The sequence below is a fragment of the Opisthorchis viverrini genome (genome assembly GCF_000715545.1).
Source record: "Opisthorchis viverrini unplaced genomic scaffold opera_v5_108, whole genome shotgun sequence".
In the NCBI taxonomy this organism is placed as follows: domain Eukaryota; kingdom Metazoa; phylum Platyhelminthes; class Trematoda; order Opisthorchiida; family Opisthorchiidae; genus Opisthorchis; species Opisthorchis viverrini.
The window spans coordinates 665121-680609 of record NW_008751766.1 but is presented as its reverse complement, the minus strand read 5'-3'; the positions used below and the strand labels follow the sequence as shown (position 1 = coordinate 680609).

Genomic DNA, 15489 nt, shown 5'->3' with positions numbered 1-15489 from the left:
GTCGTGGGTATTCGAAGGTTTTTCAACAACTTTTTGACTGGCCTCCCCCATAAAAGTACACTGCGATATCTCTTACTGAAACACAAGCAGCCTTTGTGCATCAAGCTCAGTTAATGAGTGTCATAAAAGGGAGGTCCAGCTGGGTTTAACTTGTTTCGCCCTCTTTCCATGGAACCCACACTGTTGCAAACTAAATGGGTGCGTTCATCGAATTGCCTGCAGTTTTGGTTCAGATGGGAACATAAAGTTGACAAAAACCCATGGACTGCGCCTAGCTGGTGAGCCACAAGAAAGATGAAGCTGGTCTTGGACTGTCGAAGAGCAACTAGCAACTAGTCAGCAAGTTTGCCATTAATAATCTCCTTCATGAAAATACACAAATATCTTTCGAGAGGGCAATTATTTCGGTCGCTCGCTATCTGAAAGCACTGTGTGCATAATTTAAAAATCGAGTGGCCAACACGAGCATAAAAATTGCAACAGGACCGGATTCAACTATTTGTACATGCATCCTCCTAAAGTTGATCAAAGGAATGTTCCTAACTATAAGTTTCAAGATACTACTTTGTGCCAAGACTCTCATTAATTAGCTTATCATCATTCTCGCTCTTCAGTGGATACCATTGGCATCTATTTCACCCCGTCACTTCAGGAAGGGATATAGAGCTCAAGTGTTACACCTGTTAAGCACTGACTACATTGATGCATTTGGTGGGCAGTCAGTTGGCTTTTACCGTAGAACTTCTCCAAGCCGAGGAGTGTTCAGAGCCCTGTCTGCTTTATCAATGGATATTATACAAATCCTATCTAATCCACAAGCTTTGATAGCCGCATCCCTGCCTCACTGCTGACGTTTATCCCGAGGTGTCTGTTCATCATTTGTTGCAACCAAGTCCTTTAAACACCTATCAGCTTCGAATATGACATACAAGGATCAAAACTGAACCTACAAACTATGCTGAACGAAGCTAATAGCTGGTCTAGTGAGCGCTCTCCTTCAGTTTCCTGGACTTCCAAGATGTCATCTGTTTCTTCGCATCCGACCAATGTTGCAGTTAAATAATTAATAGCTGGGAACCCATCATGGTTTTAGTGTCACCCTCGCGGAACCTCTTCGGTGAAATATTCGGGTGCAGCTGTGTCAAGAAACACCAAAAGGTTCCCTCATAAGTAAATGGTTTGTTAGCCCGCGAAAATGAAAATGCTTATTCCTCCTATACTTACCCCCTACACTAGCTATTCGTTTTCCCACTTCTTTCCTGCTCGCATTACCACCCAGCTGATTTATTCTTTCTCTCTCCTCTTCTCTGGACTCCTTGGTAAAGGTTATTACCCAATTTTCAGATTATCAAGACGCACTTCTAGATGCACTGGAATCCGGATAATTATCTTGGTTGATGTCACAGTAAGTAAACGCTTTGATGCCTGTTCCAAAATCAATCAACAGATTATCTCCCTGTGATTTTCAACCTCCTCACCAGTCACTCATTATAGCAAAAACTCGCACTCACTCAAGATATGGAATTTTACCGACCAGAATCTTTACTTGCTGTAACTCTATGGTGGCTTGATGAACTGGTTCCATTTAGTCCCACTGTCCAACTTAATAGTCAATCGTCTCCTACTGTTGTGAGGCATACATTGATTGGTATTTTGCGCATGATTTTCTAACAAATATCGAACACATATGATTTAAATGTGACACAGCTGCAAGTTCGTGTTAAATGTTCACATTCAGAGACATAAAGCCTCACTTAGTTTGATTCGATACTTGTGAAAAGATATACGATTTGCATTTTGGTCCAATGCGTACAGTGATCACCTATTTCAGGCGAGAGAAAACACTTCGTGAGGTGGGACTTGTTCTGGTAATGTGATAAAACTTGCATGTACAGATGTTTAATTGGAGTAAATACGCATTGATAAATCAGAATGATTATTCCTCTGAAGTGCGCCCGATGGAAAGATAGTGTGACGGTCGAAATGATCTGCCTTTCCTGTGGTTCTATTCAGGAATCTGGTGTGCTGCCTATGTCCGGTGATTTGCACACGCTGTATTCGATCAGACTGCTTGCCAAAATTCACTAACTAGTGTAACTGATAATCCCACATACACCGACAGTCTCAGATTCTACCCACAGCTAAATCAGTCATGACCCACGATGGTCTACGCATAGTTAGCAATCATTACATGCTGCGAAGCCGCGCTAAATCGACGTGTAATTTGAAAGAAAAGTATATTGATTTACTCTTTTGACTCCCAGAGCTAATTGTTGTTACGTACAACTATTTGTTGCATCTTGGTCAGCCTTTTCAGATGTGCATTGCACTTTGAGCTTTCAAAATTTAAAAAAAGTCGAGGATGCCAGAATGTTCGGCATACACCACCACCATTTTTAACTTTCCGTGGAAAGCAATCTTCTAGAACAAAAGATAGAATGGTTCCCTAAAACTTTCCCATCCACAAAACTAAAGTGACTAAGATTTGTCGTAGATCCAAAAATTTAGGAAGTCGATCGCCATCTCAGGTACGTTTCTGATGGTTATGAATTCGCCCATGGAGGAGAACCTCGTGCACACTATTCACAGGTAGTGTGGTTCGGACAATCAATCCAATGTAGTTTCTAATACGCAAGAGACAATAAAGAATCACACGTTATACACCTTGCCTTAGTAATCGAACCCTATACTTTTATAAAACGCAAGGCCAAAAAGTGTTCTTATGGTAGATTTCCCAAGGAAACACACAAATTGGATCCCAGCGCAGTCATGGAAAAACACTGACACGACTGCTGGTAAAAAAAGATCCAAAAATATGGAGCTTTTGTCCTGTAAGTGATAAAAGGATGAAGTGTGCTGTGCAGCCGATAACCATTGTTGAGGATAAGTAACAGTCCGCATCTCTCGAAACAACAGGGCATCTGAGACCCGCGACTTAACTGTTCGGCCACGAGTGAGCCACCGGCCTCTTTGATCAGTCATTTGTAGCCGAGCAGTTATTTTTTTTCACTAGCCGGCAGATCTCGGGTGAAGAGACTCACTGGAGTTACGTGCTACGTGCTTTGTTAATGATTCCTGATGTTGACTAAGCAGTTGGACAGCGTCTCTGGGCTTTTCAGCACAGCTTGGCTGCACTTACGGGCCGAAATCCACATCTAATTTCCCAAAGCTACTCAAATTAGCAACAATAGGTCTATCGGGTCTTTTGGATTGAAATATGATTGATGTCCCGTCGGTTGCTCCTCAGTTGCCATCAAAATCTGCAGTGATAATTTCTTTGACGATGAGGGCCATTTTCCTCTGCAAATCCACAAGGCGTTGTAGATATCGTTTCACAACCGGCCCGAAAAACCACTTTGGGAATGCAGCGCCTATTCCGTGAGTTTCGCGGATTTCGCGGATCCTGAACAGATCAGAAGACGCTCGTTTATCCAGGGTCACTTGCTGATGTGTTTCTGCTGACGGTAGTCTGTTCGACGCACTACGATAGCGCGAAGAAAACGGACCGCGACGTTTAGTAAGTTAAGGCGTTACCACCATTCTTTCATTGGTAGGTGTGCCATCAGCAATTCATTTCTCCATTGGCTAGCTTCGATAGGCCAATCAAAAGCAACAAGTGCTGTGACTGCATTGACAAATGTACATGTGACTTGCGCTCAGGCGCTAGCAACCCAGAAGTTTACCGAGGAGATGTAATAGGTTGCAAGTTTGCTTTGTGAAATAAATCAGTGGATTATCCATGTCGAAGGAGGGAAAATCTAACGACTTGTCACGTTCATGCCCCAATATATCAGAGATAGCCCTATCTGCACAAAAATTTTCAGATCAATTAACGCGAGTGGGCATCATATCACTAACGACCGGTGGGCCGCAAACAAATGGGTTAAAGCCTCAGGAACGTGTTCTGCCTGTTTCAACACCAGCTGTCCCTTCACTGGAGATATCCGACGCAAGCCGAACAGGAGAAAATTCACTTAGTAAGAAATGGAAGTGGTTACTAAAAAAGTACAAAAATAACAAATTCAAAGGCATAAACAAAAAACCCCCATCGGAATCAAGCAAGAGAAACGACGAGTATTCTATCGCTCATACTGATCTCTCATCAATCCTGTACAACCGGAATAACACTGGTCGAGCATCTGCAGATCCGAGCGTCTATATTGGTCGAGCAAGCAGAACGGTGAGTCTGAAAATTGTTTAACATCGTTACGTTATTTTCGGGTGAGTTTGTGGACTAAATGAAACTCTCCGACCAGTGCCGATCTACTAGATGGGTGCATCGAGGCTCAAACTTTGACAATAAACCCCTGCCTATCAGACTCTACATTGGTTAGTGATATACAAAGCAAAATGAATCCACCATAATTAGCCTAAAATAAGACACATAAGCATCTGAACGTTTACGTTTTAGATTTGCACGGGTGACTCATGGAGTGTTTAACGCAACTCTGGTAAGGAATGTTTGGTCTAACTGTGCACACTTCTCTATTGAAGGGTAGCATGATAGCACACTGACATAAAGTATATCAAATTAACTCATCCATTCGGAATGCAGCATGCAGTGAATCGTTGTCTGAATAATTGATCTAAGAGATTTACGACTGAATGGCGTTACTAACAGCGCGGAGGCGAAAATTGATAAATGAGCTTTCCGTATACGAGATGGATGGTTCTAAGTGGCGTGAGCAGGTTTGTCCGAAAGAATGACCTGTGGGCTGGTGAATAAGGCGTTCGGTGGACAGAAATCAAACATTCAATAAATAAGTAGATCACTTAGAGTTACGCAGTTTCTACTTGGTTCACCTCCAACTAATGAATCGAAAACGTGAAAATGGACATGAAGAAACTGGAAAATTGCTGGCTTATCGATTAATTTTGGTTCTGACCCATCTTCTTTTTGTGTGGATTAGCTTCTCCATTTTTACAGGAAGCACGAGTCTTTAGCGAATGAGTTGAGTAAAACGGAGCAGCCTACCGCAAGTATGGTATAACGTGAACATTCTGTAAGCTTTGGAATTGTATGGGAAACAAATGGAAACGGCTAACTTCAATAATTGATAGTTCACACGAAGACCACGACAAAACAAATTTACTTTATCTGGCCATTAAATAGTTGCATTACGTTAGTATGAAAACCAGAAACGTTACTAGTGAAATCTAGATTTAGATGCCAGGTTAGCTGTTGAGGATATGACTTCATTATTGTTATCCAATGTACTTGATCATAATACAAATTTCCTGGTGTGATTAATGTGTGGAATGTTAGATGTTTGTCAGTCAACAATGTGTTCGGAGGCTTCAAAATGGATTAGAAATTTTCCCAGAACTCCCTTTTAGGATGAGAAGAAAATGGACTGACGAACGTGATTTCGACAGGGTCTTTTCAGTTCATCCGGCTGCAAAGGCTAACGCAATCAAATTATTGCGGTGTACATTATCAGGAAGCTTAGTGTTATAGCCAAACGTATCTTTGAGTGACACGGTTGGAGCTGGGTTTCTAAGGTACTATCAATGTAAAACAAAGTCACAAAATATGCAAACATCGACAATAGATTCTAGTCCACAACAAATGGTCCACTTGAACTATAAATGTACAAACCAAATGAGCAAAACAGGCTCAAGCATGAGACAGTCACACGTGCATTGGGCCGGCCGCAAAATGGCTAGATTCCCTCAGGACCAAATGAGTGAAGTGGCTGGAACAAGCAAACGCCAGTTCCTACACCCATACACACACACTAAACACAAAGGTGAGTGGGGTTTGCCAGTAGGGGCGTAAGAAACGGAGAAATTTGAATGTCAAGACGATGGACGATACAATCCTCTTAGTTCCAGAATCTAGCCAGGGTGGAATGTGATGTTTGTCGTGACAAAGCAGTAAATTGAATCGTTTGGGGAAAAACAGCCCATCCGGAATTTTCGTAAATTTCGGGAGGACGATCTTATCCACGGAGCGCACAGCCTATTTCTGGATTGGGCTCTTAGTTACCTGGATTCTCTCCCGATGAACATCAACAAACCATTGATGGAATATTTCCTGTTTTACCAATAGGGCCTCTATTGGGCCTCTACGGAAATTCTGATACTGATTGTCCAGCGCAGTGCGTCAAATCTGAAAATCGCTAAGTACCTCTCAAGTTGGTCTGTCCATTTCTATATGGGTTGTTGCACAGATGCAAACAATTGAACGTAGACCGATGGAACTATGGAGCTCTCATGAGACGAACTATAGAGAATTCCGATCATTTATCATGTCAACTTGTTCTGATGGGTAGGGCCTATTTGGCTTCATTTATTGTAATAATACTGATATAATATAGTATAGTAAAAAGACAAATTACCAAGAACGCGATCTTTTTATCGCCTTTTTTAGTTAAACTACAGAACGGCATATGTAGTGGAATTGTAAGACAACATAGGTAGGCGCTGATCGATTTTTGAAGTGTTAGTGATTTACCTCATAATTTAAGTGAACACTTTTCGTTCATGTGTTTGCTTCATCATCCAGGACTGGTCTCTGGTGTGTTCGCTGAGCTATTTGATTTAAAAGGTTCATCTATAACCGAGATGACATCATCAATGTCATTTTGAGGATGGAGTGGAGCTTATCGGTGGTTCAGTGATTGTGCGAGTTATCCAGAAATATTACACCAAAGCCTGAAATCCGCACGATTACAACTGGGACTAGCTAAAATGGTGGTACATTCTGGTTAGCGACCCCATTCACCACCATGTATCGACGCCACCGTTGTAAAATCTGATAGTCTGTTAGAACTTGGGACCCCCAAAAAACAGATATGAATATGTCCAATTGCTTTTAGTTTTTCTGGTTAGCCAAGGCATGTAAGTCAATAAAACTGTATTGCTTGTGACCGCCATGCCTCCTTCGGTTTCTGTGGTCATAAAATTCAATAAACTCCTTCTGAGATTTGAATTTTCATAGTACGGGGAGATTGCACAAGTTCCGTAGATGGTCCACAGCTGGTTCTAATCCGTTTGGGGCTTATCAGATAGGAGTAGCCCCCGAGGGTGAGATCAACCCTCAGCTTGAGTGGCATACTAACCGTAAATATCATTTTTCACACAATGTATTCCATAAACTTGTGAATTTCATAGATGTCCTGGCAATGGGTGCCTTAGGCAGCCTGTTCCCTGCCTAAGATGCTGGAGATTATTGACAGTATATCGAAAAAGAAGGACTTTCCATAACTTTTATGACTTTCTAGTCATGGAAACAGTCCATATTTGAAATAAAATACCTAAAATACATAAACAACGATTTTACTTTCAAGTTTCAGAGTGATTGTCGTGTTTTTGAAAGACTACATTTATCTGAAAGATCCTTAAATCTACCAATATGAATTTCGACGGATTTTTAGCCCTCCTCGGACGGTACACATCTCTCGAATCTTAATGAACACAAATTCATTCGATCATGATTGCTTTATGTAGCGGCAATCCTTATTGAAGAGATAGCCTCTAAACATAAGATCCATTTCATTTCTCATGAAACGCTTTGTTTTAAGGCTTTTTATACATCTATACATACATTTTACTTCAAATGTATTTGGTGACCTAGTATTTCGTGCCGTCTCAACCGTGCATTCACTGTCCGCTGCATTAGATCAGGTAAATCAAGTGGACTAACAGTCGACAGATGTTCCACTACGCGTTCTGTAATTCCATCCGATAAGCCGAAAGTTGGAACTCTGGCTGTATATACACTAGTGACGACAGAAACCAAGTGTGCATATCAGGTGATCTCCAAACGCTCATTGAAGGACTGCGACCCCGCATAGTAGCTATGTAAAATGTTTTCTTCAGGACTACACTCAACCACAAATCAGACAAACAAATACAATACACTCAAAAGCGATTCCAAACAATTCGAATAGACTTTTGACTTGTATTCTGGAGATGCTCGTACCAGGCCTCATTTTCACCAAATCTGATTAGCCCAGTTATTCAGTAGTGAATAAGTAGCTCACCAGGACAAGCTGTAGTGATTTGTCTCGTTTATAGATGCTAACGCAAGCCTTCAATAGATAAGTGGTAGCCATCATCAACAAATACATATGAATCCTCATTTTATCAGTTTATACCAAGCAAGGACATCCACCTTGGCTTCAGAAAGACAACCTGGTGTTTCCAATACGATGCTTTGAGAAAAATTTTCGAACGTTTCTGGCAGGGGTCTTCGGGTTTCGCAATAGAATTTTGAAGACAACGTAATGTGAAGTAAATATATCTCAGAAGGCGTTCGCCTCTTAACATGGAATAACCTGGAAACCGCAAATCAACATTCATCCATTTTCATATGAATACTGAGACAGTGCACCTGCAAGGCTCGAAAAAGTGCCAGAAATTGTGTACACGACAAATGTATCAATACGAAGGCTCTAAGTGCAAGACAATGTAACTCCCAACCAAAAATTTCAAATTTCTTTATTGGCTAGCCAGTCTGCCAATTTCATAAGACCAAAGTCTTAAAGCAATTGTTTTTTTTTCAACTGAACCGTGTCAGGTAGTGAGACAGCGACAATATAAGATCCCATGGGAAAGTTAATGCTTGGAGGTTGGCATTTGTCAATTTGTTTGGCTTCCTAAAGCACTTTACTGTACGCCGTAAAAAATTACCGGGTTTTGAAATTTCAGTTTGGGATGTCATTGAAGAGGCTTATTTCTATGTGGAATTTTACAACTCTGATTTTCTTATACGGGGTCGTCAGCGCTGCAGCAGCTTGAAGACCAGAGGTTTTACTATTTGGATCGTATAAAATCATTAGCCCTTGGCCATCAATATCTGAAAGCCATTATAAGCATCCCTCGTAAACCTTGCACAGATGCAGACCACAGTATATGTCCTTTAACAGAATGAACACTGGTGTGTCACTTTTCTGGTAGCTACTAGTTGCTCACTGACTGCCGTCCACTATCAAGTAATAAACTCTACTTCTTGCAACAGAAACGCCACAAATCGCGCAGTACAGTTTAATCTAAGACGAGCTTATAAGTCAGAAATTCGCCCACTGCCGATATCTGAATATGAGTTATGTTCAATGATAAATTCAGTTCAAAACAGCCACACATGTGGCACTTTTCAGCAATCTTGGAGATATCTGCTTATTGATGAAACAAGCGAGGAAATGCCTGTGTTAAGTACGTGATTGGATTCCGAAAAAGTTGGCCAAAAACTACTCTCCCCCAATTAGAAGTCGGGCGTCGGGTAGTGACAAAATTTCCTTTTGCCAGTTTGTTTAACTGTTTGCTATAAAACCATCCGATAATTCGCATTTGAACAAAGAGCCCCTGTGGTTAGGATTCCCGGCTTCTAGTCACGTATTTACCGACGCCCAGTAACATCCTAAATGCGCTTTAGTTAATATCCGGCCATTTAAAGAGATAAATACAAAACCAGCAAAGTGTCCTGATCTACCAGTGGTTAGGCAAGCGTATGAAGAAGCTCACGGCAAGAGCCCAGGCAACAGATTGGTATGGGCAGTGAGAGGATACGGTAGTTTATTGTGAGTAGCGATTATATTACTGCTATGTAATCCTTATTACGGTGACAAATTTAGGTAGATCCGAATGTTTGAACATCGGGCTCGGGACGCATTGCCCAAATCATGTTGGAAGAGTGAATAGATGATGAATGCCAAATCCGTATAAATATTCACTTCTTGTCAAGTCCACCTGATATGGGACATCAGGAGAGTCCGTTTTTGGAATGCAATAATTCTGTGGGTGACGGTGAATACCGAAGAAATTGTATCAACTAAACATACGAAAGTTTTAAGCAACATATTTGTTATTGCGGATCATTTAGAATATAAACTTTGCGGCTATTGTTCCCATTCATCTTCTCCCTGTGAAACGCTTCTTTTGTCGGCCAAAAAACGACCACCGGTTAGCACAATCTGCGACCGTCGGTTTGTACCGCTAGTGAACTAGATTGTTCCCTTGGTCGGTAAGCATTTGAGAGATTGAAGATGCCAATCAACGTATCGGAAAATACTCTGACCTACAGTCGATTTCCGGTCATCTGGACCGCATGTGCTAAGGGTAAAGATAAGTGGAGTGTGTAGTTGAAAAGACATAGTGACAGTGTGCTAAAAATATTATCCTCCATAATCGCTGTCAGCTTCTCTCATCTAAGTAACGCAGCTGAGCCCAAATCATAAGTTTATTTTGAAGTGGACTTAGTTTAATATGACTGTGTGGCTGCTGTGATCTTCACAGCTAGTAAGTAAACGAACATTATTCCACCCTATTTTCCAGCTTTGCTACGTTTATTCCGTGTTACAACTGTGAAATTTTCAGCCCTTCTATGCTGTGCATGTATCCTCGGTATAATTACTGATGAATCCGAATTAAATCAATTCCAATTCAAGAAGAGGTTGCTACAATGCCGTGTGTTATCATTGTTATTACCGGCGTAAGTCTTTTTGTTGGGCGATACACTTGTAACACCGAGTACGGGGCATCAAATAGATGCGGACAAGGCAATGCATCAGGATCTCTCGAATAAGATCCCAACCGAAACGTAATGCGACCTTTGTGCGACACATTAGGTTGAAGAATACCATAGATGAAGTATTCAGTGAGATTCAGCTGATTCCTTCGTGAAAACCCAAACGCAAACAGATGTGTTTCGAGGATTCCGTATGATTTGGGTTCCCTGGGATTCTGTCTCTATAAAAAATTCAGAGAATTTAGAAGTCGATCCCTAAAAGTGGACGGTCTTTGTATGGAGAAACTTGCAGGAAGAATGGTTGTACTGAAAAATGAACGACTATCATTCCACACTTCACGAATCAGCCGGAGTCATATAAACCTTCGAGATTCCGTCGGGCTTCAACTCGGGTTTACTCCGCATTACTTGTTTTATGTGCAACTGTTTCAAAGAAACTAATGATGTTGTGCATATCGTTTGGCTATTCAAAAAATGGATGTTGGATGGGGCTTTCTAAACTACCCGCAAAGAATATCCTAATAATGTACGAATTTCCCATAGAACTAATCTCTCCGTAGCTTGTTATCAACGAATGAAACAGCTAGTCTCAATAAAAGCCTTCAGTCCGATTGTATAGCAGATAATTCCAAGTCATCTTTCCTCCTAAGTTAAAAGCGTCAGTTAATGAGCAAAAGTGAGAAAGATGACTCGTGCGTTGATAGAATTTCCAACTGTCTTCTGAAATCACGGCCAAAAGTGCCGTACTGGAATCATTACCGTTTTTCTGAAATGGAAACATCGGTCTCGAAGAAGAAACGAAGTAATGATGCCCTTCAGCCCTTCTATACTTTGCATGTATCCTCGGTATAATTATTGATGAATCCAAATTGAATCACTTCCAATTCAGTAAGAGGTTGCTACAATGCCGTGTGTTATCATTGTTACTACCGGCGTAAGTCTTTTGGTTGGGCGATCCACTTGTAACACCGAGTCAGCAATCAAAGATAGCAACATTACGTCGTTTCTTCAATATGGTGTTTCACTGTGCCATACTATATTATACCGTAGCACAGGATACAGGAATGCACGTTTTCTGAAGTGCCCAAAAATCTCCTAATATAACGCTTAGAGATTGAGTAGGATAACTATGAGGCCAATGGGTGTTTCTGGTAACATGATAGTTTTACGAGATTAGTGGTCGAAGGTAGCATGTAAGAGGCTGAAAAGCTTTCGGTATTTAGATTCCTGTAAGTAATACATGAATAGATCCCATCAAGGACCACCACTGGAAAAGCGATATTTAAGAATACTCCAAGTATTGATTTTATGGCATCTGGAAACATTAAACTTGACTGAATTTATAGCTCGCGACGGCATAAAGGTGAGACGTATCAGTATCCCGGTCGTCTTAGTGGCAAAGCCTAGTTCACTAACCACTCATCTTCCAAAAATAGTTAGTTATATTCACTAGCTGTCCCGTTCCGTCTGGGGCCAAGCTTTGCAAGGCTTTTATACATACCAATTTACGACCAAGTTAAACATTACCTAACCGCAGTAGTGTGTACATCTTCAAAATTCTATAGCCAAACCACACAATGCTGCTACGGTGGCACATGAAGGATAACCGGGCGCAAACTTCCGCGTACATTCCCACGAAGGCTGATAGGTAAGCCTTAACCTCAGATAAACACGATGTTAAGGAATGGTGCTGTGATAGTGTTCATTACATATATTACATAAGCAATTATTAAATCATCAACATACGATATTTATTTAATTGAGGCAATACAAATTTAAAAATGATTTTATTCATTTTCAGCAACATACGATGCGATACCCCAAATGTACTGGAATTAAAGGTAGTGAAAGCAAAGTTTTATCTGGAAAACTTGGCCAAATACTCTTTTTATGATGAGTGATTCTTCAAAAGAAGTTGGCTGCCTTCTTGTTAGCCTGTAATTTTCTGATTTAAAAAAAATTAGCCAGCTGTTAATAGTTGTGAGAATCAATAGCAGACCGAATCGGTAAACTGTCTTGTTCCGTATGTTGCTGACCCAAGAACTGTTTCACCGCTCGATGTCAGTGAGTTATTAGTGATCGACAATATTTAGTACGATATTTTTATGGGCTTCCCGTTCAACCTTTCGGTACCGCTTGGTGCAAAAGCTCAGTGGAGAAACCGCAAATTTACTTGTACCCTCCTCTGTTTTGCTTAAAATGATTCCGATAGTAGTATCCTATTTCTGTTGATTTACAGGGAAGCATGAAATACGGAGTAACTTTTCAGAAGCAACAACTGTTTCTGTGTACGTACTTGGCTGTCACATTGGTGGACTGTCCCCGTCACCCATTCTGTACTAGGTTTTCCGTAACGCTCATTGTCGTATCGAACAAACAACCATTTTTTCTTTTAAGAATACATATATTCTTTCATCCCACAGAGCTGTTTGCAAAAAAAGTTTGAATTTTCAGGCGAATAATTAAAATACGGTTTCTTCTTGACTACTCCGAGTACTCCAGACAACCCACCTACATTTTCTCTAGCAAATGTTCGCATATTACTTTTTATCGTGAAAAATGCGTCTGAAGGAAAGTTTGCGTCTCTAGTGACTCATGCGCGACTGTTTTTGATATACTTTCTTGACGAGATGTAGACATCAGTATTTGTTCGTGTTTCTGCTTATCAGAAAACGAGTGTTTAGGGAAGCGGACGAACAGCTAGGCAGTATTCGCTTGACTTGTTTTGCTTTCACATTTGCTACCCTTGGTAGATTCGTGGCAGCTGTTGGTAACATTGTCCGGTAAAAACCAAAGGAAATAATCAGACGCACTGAAGGATAATTTTATAGTATATCATGGTTTTAATAACCAGTTAATCAGTTAATCACGTGAGAAAGTTCTGTTAACCAGGAAAGCTGGTCGTGGTAGAAATCAGATCGTTTTACGAAGAGGGGGAATTACTAGCTAACAATACACTTTCATCCTTGCTTATTTCGCAATACATGAAAGCGATGCATCACTACGACGTCTTTTAGGATGCATTCAGATTTGACACCTAGAGGTAGGGCAAAAGCAGCCAACGTCAACGATTTTGTAACTGTTATTTCAAAGTGCGGCACAGTTTTGCATCAAAAAGTGTGAAATTAATGAAGCTAGAAAAAATTTGTCATTTTCGACAGTGAAGCGGCTTAAGTCATCATGCATGCTTAAAATTCTATGGTCCAAGTTCACACGTCAGTTAAAACCAAAAGACGACTGAATATACCGAGCGTCCAAAGTTTTCAAAATAGAATCCGACCACATCACAATTGTATCGCTTGAGATGCGTTCAGGCGGTACCGCTGATTTTGAACTTGTTTGAATCCACAATCTTTTTCAAAATTAAGTAATTTTGTTGAGGTGATATTTTGTCTCATTGAAAAGTTCATTTCAGTTTACATCACATATCAGGTAACTATCACAGTTACTGTGCCCAATTAATTCACTAGTAGATGTTGACCATTAAGAGATAAAGGTGACTCATCCTTGACACCCTGTCCAATTAAAAGTTGACAAAGCTGTTCAGTGACCGTTAAAATGGAACATGCTTTGTGGTATCGATTGGCGTACAGCTCATGCGGTTACTCTTTCGGTTTATCAGCTGTTAGAGAAACTCGTAACTATGCATAATACCACTAAACCAGCATGGTCTCATGCCAATCCATTTAAGTGTATTGATGACACCATATCAGTTCTCATTCTGAGACTGCTCTAGGGCAAACAAACATTATTTTTATCTGGAGAAAGTCTCCGCAAGGAGACAAGCTACCGTAAAAAGTGATTGTTTAGCGGTGTTCCTGTTCTGTTGCTATGGCGCACTCTGCAGTATGTTTGTCCTTACTGATGACGAAACACAAGCTTTCATATAAAGGTTCATTTTGCTCACACCCATGGGAAACAACCCTAAGTACTTCGGTAAAATTTGCTTATTTTATGGAATTCCTCTGACTGCTTAAGTGAACAAATCCTTTATCGTTTGCTTCCTTACCAATGTAATCCGTTTGAAAACATGTGCTTGCAGTGCTTTACTGCTGTTGGCACAGATGTGAACGTTATGCGCATATTCCTGATGTTTTTTGGAATGGCAAAGAAGGGAGTACTTCTCATTTATTTCGTCGGAAATATATTGACAGTTGGTGCTCTAATTTTCATGCCACCTGGTGCACATGTGAATAATGACACAAAGAAGGCACACCTAGTTCTTTTGGTCCAACAACAAACCTTTGTAGGTTTGCGTAAGCTCTGGCATATTTTCTACCATCCGGGAAGAACATAACACTCTAAAATGTCTGCCAAGCCTTCGAGGATCAATACAATCTCTGTACAAGCCTTTTGACGAAGTTTCCAAAACTTAATACTATCTTCATAAAAGTTGCGCCATGACAACTTTTTTCTCAAGAGTTAACAAACTCTCTCAGTAAGCTACGGTGAATCTGTTGGTACCCAATTATTAACTGATTCACTCCGGTAGCAAAACATAGTTAACCTGATTCTAGCGCTTTACAAAACACTATAGGCTTTGTTCAGATTCAACCGCCTTCTCAAAGCCCACCATAAAGGAGAGATTCGACTGGATTGGGTTGACTTTCCTTTCGAAACCAAATTCATGTGTGAATGAGAGGAATTGGTGAATTATGCGTATTCTTGTAAGGGTTGTTGACGATGATGATCTGAATGTGGCTTCCAACACATCAGAATCAGCCACAAAGATCTGCGGTTTTGCGTTGGCTGAGCCACTCAATCTAGCCTGTGCGTTTTACGATACGACATCAGCAAATGAGGCAGCAGCTCGTGTCGATTGAACTGCTCTGTATGGTTGGTCTTGTAGGCCGGCAAATGGGCAAGTTGTGAGCATCATTAAATTATAAGCATTCATTTGAGTAATTGTGCATAATAGAACCATGTTTGTGGGGCATTGTATTTCGTCTACTACATAATGTTAGTCCACTCATACGAGCACACAGTTAAGGCCGGCTATCCCTTAACCAATACTGCAA

At 40.7% G+C, this 15489-nt stretch overlaps 1 protein-coding gene across 1 annotated transcript in view; it reads left to right on the top strand.

Moving 5' to 3' along the window:
- Positions 1-3696: 3696 nt before the first annotated feature.
- Positions 3697-15489, top strand: part of T265_05692 (hypothetical protein) — a gene marked incomplete at both ends in the record, with an annotated part of 70208 nt that continues 58415 nt past the window's right edge. Inside the window, one exon of the mRNA XM_009170761.1 lies at positions 3697-4180. Coding sequence (XP_009169025.1) covers positions 3740-4180 — 441 coding nt within the window. The remainder of the gene's footprint in view (positions 4181-15489) is intronic.